The 12,446-nt window shown below is 44.4% G+C and overlaps 1 protein-coding gene across 4 annotated transcripts in view; it reads right to left on the bottom strand.

The window, feature by feature from the left end:
* LIN54 (lin-54 DREAM MuvB core complex component) overlaps nucleotides 1–12,446 on the bottom strand; it is a 620,706-nt gene that overhangs the window by 169,658 nt on the left and 438,602 nt on the right. For all 4 annotated transcript variants that reach the window (XM_086961987.1, XM_086961989.1, XM_086961988.1 and 1 more), the window contains one exon: nucleotides 4,939–5,136. In XM_086961987.1, the coding sequence (XP_086818113.1) occupies nucleotides 4,939–5,136 (198 nt within the window). The remainder of the gene's footprint in view (nucleotides 1–4,938; nucleotides 5,137–12,446) is intronic.

The raw sequence follows: 12,446 nt of genomic DNA, 5'->3' as shown, positions 1-12,446 counted from the left end.
GCGCTTTACAGGACAAGGGGGTGATAGAGTAATAGAATGTAATAGTTGAGGTAGTTAGGTACAAGGTGCATAGTTACATAGGTGGGTAAAATACAAGAGGTAGGTCACAGGTGAGGTAGTGTCGGTACAAGGTGCATAGTCAAACAGTTGCGCCAATAATATAAAAGTACAAAAATAAGGAGCATATACTTGTTTAAGCGTGCTTAAAATGCTTTTGGAGATAGCATAAAGGTAGGCATAGTTGAGGTAGGTGAGTGCAGGGTGTATAGTCACACAGGAGCATCAGTAGTACAAGAGTAGGGATAGTTGAGGTGGTGTAGGTACAGTGTGCAAAGTCAGACAGGTGCGTCAACAATATAAAAATATACAAAGAGGGAACGTATACAATCAAATATGTCGATAATACAAGTAATACAAATAGACCAAGGGGTCAGGCAGGTAGTACAGAGCGGATTCATGAGAAATACAGAATAATAGATCATGTGTATTTAGCCATGAGGATCGCTTTTACTTCTTTCTTAAACAGTTTGTTGGAGGAGATGAGCCTGATTTCAGGAGGGAGTGAGTTTCAGATCCTGGGTGCCATTCCTGAAAAGGAGCGTTTATAGGTTTTTTTGCTTCCGAAATCTTCGAGGCCTCAGCAGAAGATTGTTTGTGCTTCTAGTAGTTCTAGAGCCACCAGAAATTGTCAGCTTTTGAGTGAGGTAGGCGGGTGAGTTCATGTGTACAGCCTTGTGCGTCATGCAGGCGATTTTCAGATGTATTCTGGCTTCAAAAGGTAGCCAGTTCAGGGATTTAAAGTCAGGGGAAATATGCAAGTGTTTTTTTGAGCCAGTGATAGGTCTCGCTGCAGGGTTAAGGGACGCTCTTAGGGGTGCCGTTGTAGTTAGGGGGAGCCTGCAGAGGGCGGTGCTACCGTATTCTATGTGCGGGATGACTATAGATTGTACTGCAGTTTGGAAGTCTTTGGCTGGAAGGAAGGGTTTAAGTTTTCTCAAGGTATTGATATGGAAGTTCGCTCCTTTGGTTGCCTTGCTGATGTGCTGCTGCATGTTGAGATTGGCGTCAAGTGTTATGATTTTGCTGAGTCTACGATGGTAGGTTGTACATTTAGAGCCGTTAAGTGCTTAAGCCATGTTTGAGCCGTAGAGATTTTTGCGGGAGGTGAGATCAGGAGGAACTCAGTCTTCAGCGCATTGAGTGTGAGGTGATTCTCGGCAAGCCAGGATTGGGTGTTTCTGATCGTGGTGTTCAGAAGCATGATGTCCTTGGAAGATTGTATTTTGAGATAAAGTTGGGTGTCGTCGGCATACATGTGAAAGTGAACATTGGATGTTTGTAGCAAAGTAGTGAGAGGTTCCATAACTAGGTTGAACAGTGTTGGAGAGAGGGAGGATCCTTGAGGGACGTCTAGCGATACAGGTACCGGAGAGGACATCAGGTTGTTGCTTTTGAATCTTTGTGACCGGTTGTGTAGAAAGGAGGTGAACCACTTGAGAACAGTCCCAGATATGCCCATTCTTGTGTTTATTAGTTCGAGTAGGTTCTCATGTTTAACTGAGTCGAATGCTGAGGAGAGATCAAGAAGGATGAGGAGGCAGGTATCGTTTTGGTCTAGGATTTGGAGGGCGTCGTCAACTATGTGAGTCATGGCAGTTTCGGTACTGTGCCCTGCTCGGAAGCCTGATTGATGAGCGTTGAGGAGATCAAACTTATCTATGTGTTTAGTTAGTTGTAGCTGTACGCATTTTTCCAACAGTTTAGCGAGAGTGGGAATATTTGTAATAGGGCGGTAATTGTTTAGATCAGAGGGGTCTGTTGTTGGTTTTTTTAGTAGCGGTGTGACTTGTTCGACTTTGAGGGCGTTTGGGATGGATCCTTGTTGAAGAGAGCTATTGATAATCTTAGTCCAGAGTGGGAGGAGCAAAGGGGTAAAGTCTTTTACAGCGTTAGCAGGAAGGGGGTCAGTGAGGTAATTGGATGGTTTCAGGGTGCTGAGCAATCTGCCAATTTCTTCTTCGGAGTAGGTGCCAAAGGATGACCATGTAGCATTGTTCTTTGGTTCAGATGCTGCTGTGTGTTGGGGGTTGGAGTAAAGGATTGCGTCATTGAGGAGATTGCTTCTTATGTTGTCGTTTTTTTGGTTAAAGAAAGCAGAGAAGTCTTCACAGGAAGGTGTAACGCCCATGGTGCTGACTGTCTGGGGTTGTTCTTTGGATTGTGTTCTGATTAGCTCAAACAATTTTCTTGGGCGCTTTTTTGCTTGGGCGAGCTGGAGGCTGAAGAAATCTCTTTTTGAGCATTTTATTTTCCTGAAGTAGGCGTTTCTCTGTTTCTTCAGGGTTTTTAGGTGCAGTGAAGAGGGGGCTGATCTCCAGGTGCGCTCTGCCATTCGCATGGCCCGTCTATCATCATTGAGGCTCCCGTCATACCATGGGTTGGAGATCTTGGACGAAACTCTTTTCAGTTGCATGGGTGCAGCCTCATTGATTATTGTGGACATAGCATTGAGATAGTGGTCAGTCAGGAGTTGAACGTCCGTAGCGCCGGAAGGGGGAAGTAGGAGATTGCAGCTGTTAGGCGGTAAGGAGTTTGGGTTGAGTTTCTTCATGTCTCTTTTCCAGACTTTGGGCTTAGAGGGTTGAACTGGGTTAAATTAATTTTTTTCATTGATAAGGAAGAAGACAATATGATGATCTGACCAGTCACAAGGTTGGATTGACTCAAGTTGAATAGCGTCCTCTTTGGAGATGATAAGGTCAAGGATAGAACCTTTCTCATGGGTCGGGCTATTGCATATTTGGGTGAGATCAAGGGCGTTGAGGAAGCTTTTGAGGCTATTTACCACTGTGTCACTGCTGTCATTCCAATGGAGATTGTAGTCGCCAAGGAAAATTTGGGTGTTTTGCCGTTCTGAGTTGGTTGAGATTGTGTCCATGAGTTGTTGGAAGAAGGAGAGCTTGTCCCCAGGTGGGTGGTATATGATGTGTAGTGAGCATACCGGTTTGCTTTCGCTGATGACATCCAGGCAGAGGTATTCACAGGAAGTAAGAGAGGGGGCGGACGCTTTAATAACTGAGAGGTTGCTTCTGTAGATACAGGCAATTCCACCGCCTGTCTTTTTGGTCCTGTCAAGTCTAATGATACAGTAGTTGGGGGGGACTAGGATATCCATGATAGGTGTAGACGAATCAGACAACCATGTTTCAGTCAGAATGGCTAGATCCGGTTCCAGAGAAATGATGAGATCGGCGACCCCTGCGGAATGTCTTTGGGCCGATCTGCAATTGAGAAGTATGCATTTGAGGCTAGGGGTGCAGAGGGTGGAGGAAGGTTCTATAGTAAGGGGTACATTTGTGAGGTTGTTGGGGACTGCGCCTCTGTTGTTATCCTTTTGGTGCCTGAGGGGGTTAGAGATAATCGTTGGGATGGACAGATGGTTGGTGGCTAGGCGATTCTGGGGAGCTGGGACGTAAGAGTGGAGAAGGGTGTGTATGTCATGGTCTGAGATCGTATTGGTAGTGCGTCTGGGGCGATTGGTGGTATTGCGAGAGGGGATGGAGGTCCAGTGTGGGGAGTGTTGTGTGATAAGGCGAGTAGAAGGTGAGGAGGAGGTGTTGTTAGGTGTAAAGGGAGTATTACGATTGGTGGTAATGCGATTGCGATTGGCATTGCGATTGGTGGTATTGCGAGAGGGGATAGAGGTCCAGTGTGGGAAGTGTTGTGTGGTAAGGCGATTAGGAGGTGAGAGGGAAGTGTTATTAGGTGTAAAGGTGGTGGTAGGAAGGGGGTGTCTGGGGTGTGTGATGAGCAACTCTTTGCTGGAGTGTAGTTCTTCTTTCATTTGGAGGAGGGTGGACATAATCATGTCCAGCGTGGTGTTGGGCGCGGAGTTGGGGAGGGGTACTGGTGGTGAACAGGCGTATAGGTTGCTGGAGAAGGGGGGGTGAATCGGGGTCTACCTCACTCTTCCCTTCTAGGTCACATAATAGCAGCATGTTATCTTTCTTGATGGCTGACAATTCACCTTTAGAAATGTGCTTGGAATTGTTCACTAATTACGTAAATAATCCAGATAAGGACAGTGAATCGACAGACAGGGAACAGCAGCAGAAGCAGGATTTCCACCAGGTGATGGCAAATATTTTTTTCAACATCTGGATCACTTCTTGTGCAGTCACCTGATGCACTTTTAGACTGAGGCTCTTCTTAGGGGTCAAGGGACAAGGAGGAGAGACTATGAATACAAGACCTTAACTGCCAGAACCTGAGAAAAGATGGTAAGCTGGGAGGTTTAATGAGGACACAGCAGGTGTGTAATAAAAAAACAAGTAGAGACAAATATGAATGGGAAGAAAAGAGGGCTGTTTCTCACAAGGACAAACAAGTCATTTCAGGGACTCAAATCAAATTGACAAAGCAATCCAAAGGAATTCAGTGTTCATTTCATGCAAGACTTAGCCAAACCAATTGAGAGAATGGATGATAAAAAAAATATTTACATGTATGAATGCTCTTCTTAAGATTAACTGTGTTTATTTCTGATGCAAATGTGGAACTGTTGGGAGGAATAAATTATCCCAAAAGAACAAATCTGGTTTGAATTTAGGTTCCACATCAGGTCTCAACACTGTGCTTTTCCAGGACTGTTTCCATTTGCTTCACTCACCTTTGCAGAGGGTCTTCAATGAAACTACTTAAACTGGAATAGTACCCAAATCTTGAGTTTGGGCCATAATATTATCAATATTAAAACTTGGATAGTGGAACAACGGTGCGGTTCACATCACTCTGCTTCCTTAATGTGGACACAGAATGGTTTCTAAATTATCATCTGCACAGTATAATCCAGTTTTCAATGAATGAGCTCTAAATTCATAAAGGCAACTCTTTACAAGATTTGGACACTGGTTGCAAAGATGACGTCGAAAATCCTACCTGGGTAACATACTGAGCAGGAAGAACAGCATAACCGACATTTCCAGTCCCAGGTGCTGGTGCCAACACAGTGCCTGGAGGAAGGTTGGTGAGGTTGGGTTGAATTGGTGGTAGTTGTGTGGCTGGCATAATAAGTCGCTGTTGTGGTTGGCTTGTGGTAACAACTTGTGGAGTTGAACTGATGGGTTTGGGAGCCACCTGCAAAACAAAATTATTCTAGCATTTAAATTAATTCTATAAAACGCCCTGCTGGCTCTTCATTTACTGGGTTAACAGAAACAAAGAATTCAAAACATGTGTTTCTTGTCCTGACAACAGACTAGTGGTGATCAATTGAATCTTTAGTAAAGGAGGTACTGGAGTTCAACGGTATGTAACTGTTACCACGCATCTTTTACCATGCATACTGTTACAACGCATACCATTACAACGCAGGATCCTTTACAACGCATACCTTTACAACGCAAGACATTACAACGCAGATACTATTACAACGCATGCCATTACAACGTAAGTATAGGTAAGTATATCATTTTATTTAACCTTTTTTTTTATTATCAAAATATTAAAAATAAATTACATAAATTAATTATAGTAATTTTATATATAGGGTTCAGGGCTGGGTTTGGGTTTTGAGGTACAGGGGTATTTTTAGGGTTCAGGGCTAGGTTTGGGTTTTGGGGTACAGGGGTATTTTTAGGGTTCAGGGCTGGGTTTGGGTTTTGGGGTACAGGGGTATTTTTAGGGTTCAGGGCTGGGTTTGGGTTTTGGGGTGCAGGGGTATTTTTAGGGTTCAGGGCTAGGTTTGGGTTTTGGGGTACAGGGGTATTTTTAGGGTTCAGGGCTAGGTTTGAGTTTTGGGGTACAGGGGTATTTTTAGCGTTCAGGGCTGGTTTTGGGGTACAGGGGTATTTTTAGGGTTCAGGGCTAAGTTTGGGTTTTGGGGGACAGGGGTATTTTTAGGGTTTAGGGCTGGGTTTGGGTTTTGGGGTACAGGGGTATTTTTAGGGTTCAGGGCTGGGTTTGGGTTTTGGGGTACAGGGGTATTTTTAGGGTTTAGGGCTGGGTTTGGGTTTTGGGGTACAGGGGTATTTTTAGGGTTCAGGGTTAGGTTTGGGTTGTGGGGTACAGGGGTATTTTAAGGGTTTAGTTTAAAAAAAATACTTAAATTAAATTAAATTTATTTTACTAATTTTAATATTTATTTACATAAGTTTATATATATACTTTTAAAATTACAATGACATTAATATAAAATGTATTTAATAAATAAAATTAATTATATTTTTATTAATTACATTTAAAAAATAAATAATGTACTTACCTATACTTACGTTGTAATGGTATGCGTTGTAATAGTATCTGCGATGTAATGTCATGCGTTGTAAAGGTATTCGTTGTAAAAGATCCTGCGTTGTAAAAATTGCGTTCTAATGGTATGCGTGGTAAAAGTATGCGTTTTAACGTCATACATCCGAGTTTAACACCTAAAGATGAAAAACTCAGCTGCCACAGTCTGGCTCACGGAGACAGCTAAATAGGTTGAGAAAGTGCCTTCGTAAACAGACAGGTGCAAGCTTATCATCTAGGTTCTTTATTATTGACAGAGCAGGAAGCTGCCAGATCACAAATGTATACACTAGCTACTGAGGAGGTGGAGACTGATGTACTTCATCATCTATTTTTCACTACTGGGGTAAAGCCGCTCCCAGTCCGAGTCCTATTTTCTGCAGCGCAGTGTTCCTGACAATCTTCTAGTGGTTCTTAACCTTTCGACTTCTGTAGACCCCCACTTAATCATTACTGAAACCCGGGGACTCCAATGAATCATTATTGGAATCCACTGACCTCCACTGAGTCATTATTGAAATCCAAGGACCCTAGCCTAAGCATTTCTTTTTTATAATTCTTTTTATTGATGATATCTTGTAGTAAGACTTATAGGTCCATTGGCGACAATTGGTAAATTAGCATGAGCTTCGCAGCCATGAACATACTTTTGCGCACAACACTGCAAGCATCTATTTCGCAATACTTATTTGTGCCTCTTTTACACATGAGAACTGTCTGCTTTGCAGGTTCTTTGCTGTGCTCTGAAGTTTAGTCTGCACACAATGTTCAAAGTTAAACAACAATGTCCCCTGTTATTCTGTTCTGATCTGTCCCTCGCACCTTGACATAACAGGCTACACACAGCTGTACCTCTGGAAAACGTGTATTTAATATTGCAAACACAGCTGTTTTCACACACACGGAGAGACACCTTTCCAGAGAGAAGACCCGTTTTTGTCCTGCAATGTGAACATTGCATCTAGGCCTTGAGGTATGAGGGTCTGCTGACAAAACCCAAAGGTCTTCTGTTTTATAATACACTAGCTCTTATCACAGGGAGGGTGGTTAGGTCATTCCATCCTTTTCCATTGTTTTCTAGAACATGACATCCCCGAGTGTATTCTATGGAATTGTAACAATGCGGACTATGTTGTGTTCATGCATTTTGCTGCTTGTATTGGCTTGTGTTCTGCACCATAGAGCTCGTTAGTTGAAATAAACATTTTAAACTATAGTGCGTCTCCGATTACTCGCATTGTGGACAAGTATGAGTGGTTAACCGAAAGAGTGTTTGGCTCCCGCGATTCCCAAGATAGTTACATGTTCTGGGTTATCTAATCATTGGTAGCTTCGCTGTAGACTGAGAACAAATGAGACACTATAGCTTGTCGGTAAGGGATTTTGGGTACAGATGTGGTAAGTTGGTACACCGCCTATTCACTGAGGTCCTGTTTTCCTGTGCATAGTTCTGTGTATGTGCAGAATCCTCGCAACAATCTCTGCTACCATAAGTTTGCAATTCCATGCACTACTTATGACAATAGGTTTACACTGAGTCATGCTTTCCCTTCCTATCTCTAGCATTTGACCCTTCTAAAATTATCTATCACTCAGGACTGTTCTCAGTCTGTGTCAGCTTCAGGATGTTGCAAAACCTACGCGGGTTCACAGATGTTCCCTCTGTAGTCATTCCATTTACCCCATATATGTGACCATTTCTTGGGACAGCCTCGTGATTCGTATACAGTTCTTACCATTACCAAGCACCAATCCATATCTTTCTTCCAAATTACTAACGTCGGTGCTTCATGTGTTTTCTACAGTTTAGCCGTGTTTCGCTTAGCTACAGTCATCCCCAGTGTCACCCAGGCCTTCTCTTTCCCATTTAAGTCAGTGGGATCCCACACATTCAGAAGACAGTTTTATCTTGGGTTCTACTTATTTTTCTCAGTACACTTGTCATACACCGGGTCACTTCTGCTCAATAGCGTTGAATGTGAACACATTCCCAGAGGATATGAATAAATGTTCCTTCTTGGCCACAACCTCTACCACACCCAGGATTGTCCCTGTAGCCCATTTTCACCAAAGCGGTAATTGATAAATACGTTCAACGTAGCACCTTGAGTTGTACTAGTCTCAATCTTGATGAGATTGCAACTTCTTTAGGGGATGCAACGGCCTCCTGCCCGTCATCATCCTCTAACCCCGTGATATCTCTTCCCCAGTGTTTACGGAGTTGTAGGAGGGGGTCAGGCATATTATCGACTTTTTTCATATTATCGCTTTTTTGGGCATATACTCTTCCAGAATCCTATCCTCTAGTGGGGAGGACTCGGGAAGCGACTGACCCCTTGGAATAGCCGCCTGTAGTGTGTGTTGGACCTGCAAGTATCAAAATGTTTCTGTCTCGGCCATCTCATACTCACTTTGCAGATGTGCGAAGGGAATCACCCCACCTTTTTTCCATAAATCCCCCACCCGGGAGATCCCAATCAGGTTCCAGCCAACAAAGCTCTTTGTGTTTCTCAAAGTGTTTATCGCCTCTGCCTCCCTCAGGGGAGTGACTTGCGTTATTTTCCCTGCCCATCCCATACTTGTATTCACTGTGTGCCATATTTGAACTGTATGATTAGTTGAGTCTATTAATTTAGTACTTGCAGAATTGGCTTGGAACACTTTGGAATAGTTCCCATCCGGAAGACGACATCTGTCCATTCTGTAACCAGGGTCATCATAGGGTCTATAGATGCATTGATTGATAGGTGCTAAGTGTGCCGCCCAGTAATATCCCTTGATGTTGGGGAGCCCTATGCCGCCATCATAGCATACCCGTATTAGTTTCTGAGTCGCTATCCGTAGCGGTTTCCTCTCCCACAACAGTTTCCTCTGTGCACCCTCAATACTCCTGAAATAGTCTGCATGGACTGGACCTGATGAGTTTTGCAATATGTATGAGTCGTGGCAGTACCATCATTTTGAATAGCGCAGTGCGCCCCATTAGTGACAGTGGGCGAGACCTCTAGTGATGAACATCGCTCTTAAGTCTCAGCAGTGGGGGCAAGAGGTTATGCTCATAGCATTGTACCGGATCTTTGGTGACATAAATGCTGAGGTACTTAAAACCTTCTTTTGCCTCCATTATTACATACCCCCTAGGCAGCAGGGGAAAGTTGCCCCTTAAAACATAAATGACTGATTTGGACCAATTTATAGTATATCTGGAATAATTGCTGAAATTTGTAAAAATATGGAGAGCTCTTTTTATGGAGGCTCTAAGTGATGCCAGGTAGAGCAGTATGTCGTTTGTATACAGGGAGCTACGGTCCTCCCAGGCTTCTGCCCATCGTAGTCCCCTCATGACTGGGTCTTTCCTTATCCACTGTGCCAGAGGTTCCAGCATCAGCATGAAGAGCAGTGGGGAGAGAAGGCAGCCATGTTGAGTGTCTCTTTCTAGGATAAACACTCGATTGCCTGTTAACCACCACCTGCGCCAGTGGTGCAATATCGAAGCATACCACCACTGCATCCTCTCTTAATGTCTCAATTCTACCCATTACGCTGAGCAAGCGTCGAAGGTTGAGTGAGGTATTCCTTGATGCCATAAAGCCAGACTGATCAGGTTGTACAAGTTTTGCTATAATCTCAAGGAGATGGGTGGCCAGTAATTTGGCCAAGATCTTAACCTCCGTGTTGAGCAAGGATATCGGTCTGTATGAGGAGCATTTGTTTTAGTGCTGGTCACTTTTGTAGATGATAATTACAACAAAAAGGGAGAGGAGAGAAATAGGGTGGATTCGGTCTTCCCAAATGTAATTTCCAAAAACAAAAAGAATCCACAAAAAGAATGTTTACTAGAGTATTCACCACAGTGGTGGGGAGCACTCAGTGTTCTTTTAATACCCCTCACACACCAAAAGGACCCTTGGTGTCATGCTTAATCATTGGGGTCTTCGCACCCCTCTACGGGATGCGGCGTGCTGCTAACTAACAAAATACGTGGGGGCACTTAGATTGATGACTATGTGTGGTGTGCGGAGGGGTATCTTTGTTAAGTGAGTGGTGGGTTTGAAGTGATAGATGGTGTAGAAAAGTTAAAAAGGGCCTGGCACGTGAAGTCTAGTAAAATTTAATGGGCCTCCGTGCTGGCTCTGTTAAAAAGGGTGTGTCGTGGTGTATATGTATGATAATGTACAACACCTCATGAGTGCGTCAACATGTTTCGATGCATAGCATCTTCTTCAGGACGGGGCTGCACAATCCCCACCTTACTCACATTAATAATATGTCGGAATAGACATAAAATGGTTAGATTCGGCTTTCCGAGACTAATGTGTACCTAGTTTTATTTATATTTCGATCGACGGAGCCACGGCCAGGGGTGGATCGATACAGGGATTCTCCTGCTTTTTGTTGCTATCAAGCACAACACCCCGCCCTGGAGGCTCTTGGTGCTAACAATTTTTTCTACAGCAAATATTCATTGCTGAAGCCACGACAACAGTTTCCGGGCTTTATCCCCGGCTTCAAATATTCGACAAAGCGTGGCCCTATGTTGCGCCTGTGCCGTATCTGTGGTGAGGTCTCTGTATTCTTTTATTTTAATCTCCAGCAGATGTTAGGCCTCTGACACTTCATCTCCTCATGCCCTCCTCCAAATGTAAGATTTCCTCTTCCAATCTATTTACGGACCCCGGCTATCTGGGAGAGTGCATGACCCCCTGATCATTGAAGGCCTCCCAGACCGACTGCGCTGACTCAACCGACCCCTCATTTTCCTGGAAGTATAGACCTATTTCTTTTGTCACTGTTTTTTTTTTATTGACCGGTTCTTCAAGAACCAAGGATTTATTGGTGCTACTATCCTGACTGTTGAACTCCCGTCTCTAGCTGGGCCCATACAGGGGAGCGGTCAGATATACCTTAATTTGTCCCACCTGGTCCGCAGGTACAGTTATGTAGTCTAGTCTGGTAAGGCACTTGTTGGCCCCAGAGTGGTATGTGAATTGGGTTTGGTGGGGTGGCGGACTCGCCACACATTGGCCAGTCCCCTAGCATGTAAGAAGTCACACATTTGTAATGGGGAGGGTGGGACCTCCTTTGGGGGGTGCTGATCCAGCCGCCCGAGATTGAGTTAAAGTCTCCTCCCATTAACAGTCTACCTTCGGGAAGTGTGAGCAAGAAGTCTTCCAAGTCTTTAAAAGCCATCACCTGGAGGCCCGTCGGTACGTATATGAATACTAATATTAGTGCAGTACCCTCCTATATCCCCGAGATCGCGGTGAATCAACCCTGTTTGTCGGTCCATGTGCGTTCAATTATCAATAGGAAGTTTTTCCTTATCAGTATGCCTACCCATCTGGATCCGGTAGTGAATGCCGAATGCGCCAGCAGTTTGTATCCCCACCTGTTCAGGACCCTGCATGCGTTTTCCCATCAAGTGCGTCTCCTGTAGGAGAACTACATCTGGTGTCTCTTTATGTATTGGAACACTCTTCCCCGTTTGAGCTTATCCCTCAGGCCATTCACATTCCAAGACAGAAGTTTAATGTTTTTTGCTGTCATTGTATAACCTTTTTCACTGCGTGTGTTAGGCAGCCCTGTGTGCCCTATCCCTCTCGCATGTGTGACTGATACCTAGATGCAGGCTGCCATATTCAATAACAAGCTTGTTCTAGAGGAATCGCATGTTACCCTTTCCCATTGTAATTTAGAGTCATCTAAACTATCTCTAAAAACTAACTGGAACCCCGAACCCCCCTCCCTGATTTCCTGCAATCTGAGCTGATCGGTGTGGCAGTGCAGGCAGTTTGTAAAATAAAGTTCCGGTCTCGAAAGTTGAAGAGTCGAGCTAATAGCGGCAGTGGAGGCGTCCCAGGTTTTGGTCTCCCACCTAGGACGCGGTGCACCCTTTCCACCGAAAAGAAAGTAGAGAGATTCTTGGGCTGTAGGCATTCGGTGATCCGTTCTTCCACAAAGAGGTCGGGTGTCGGCCCCTCTGCTCGTTCCGGCACCCCAAGGATACGAACATTGTTTCTGCGTGATCTTCCTTCATAGTCATCCAGCTTGTTTTCCATCATTTCACTTGCTGCTTGCCGGTCTTTGATTTGCGGCTGCATCGTCTTGGAATCGTGGCAAAGGTCGGTTGTGACTGTCTCTTTCGTTTTAACCTTGTC

This window comes from Lissotriton vulgaris, chromosome 3_1, assembly GCF_964263255.1.
Source record: "Lissotriton vulgaris chromosome 3_1, aLisVul1.2, whole genome shotgun sequence".
NCBI classification, from domain to species: domain Eukaryota; kingdom Metazoa; phylum Chordata; class Amphibia; order Caudata; family Salamandridae; genus Lissotriton; species Lissotriton vulgaris.
This window is presented reverse-complemented; position numbering and strand designations above follow the sequence as displayed.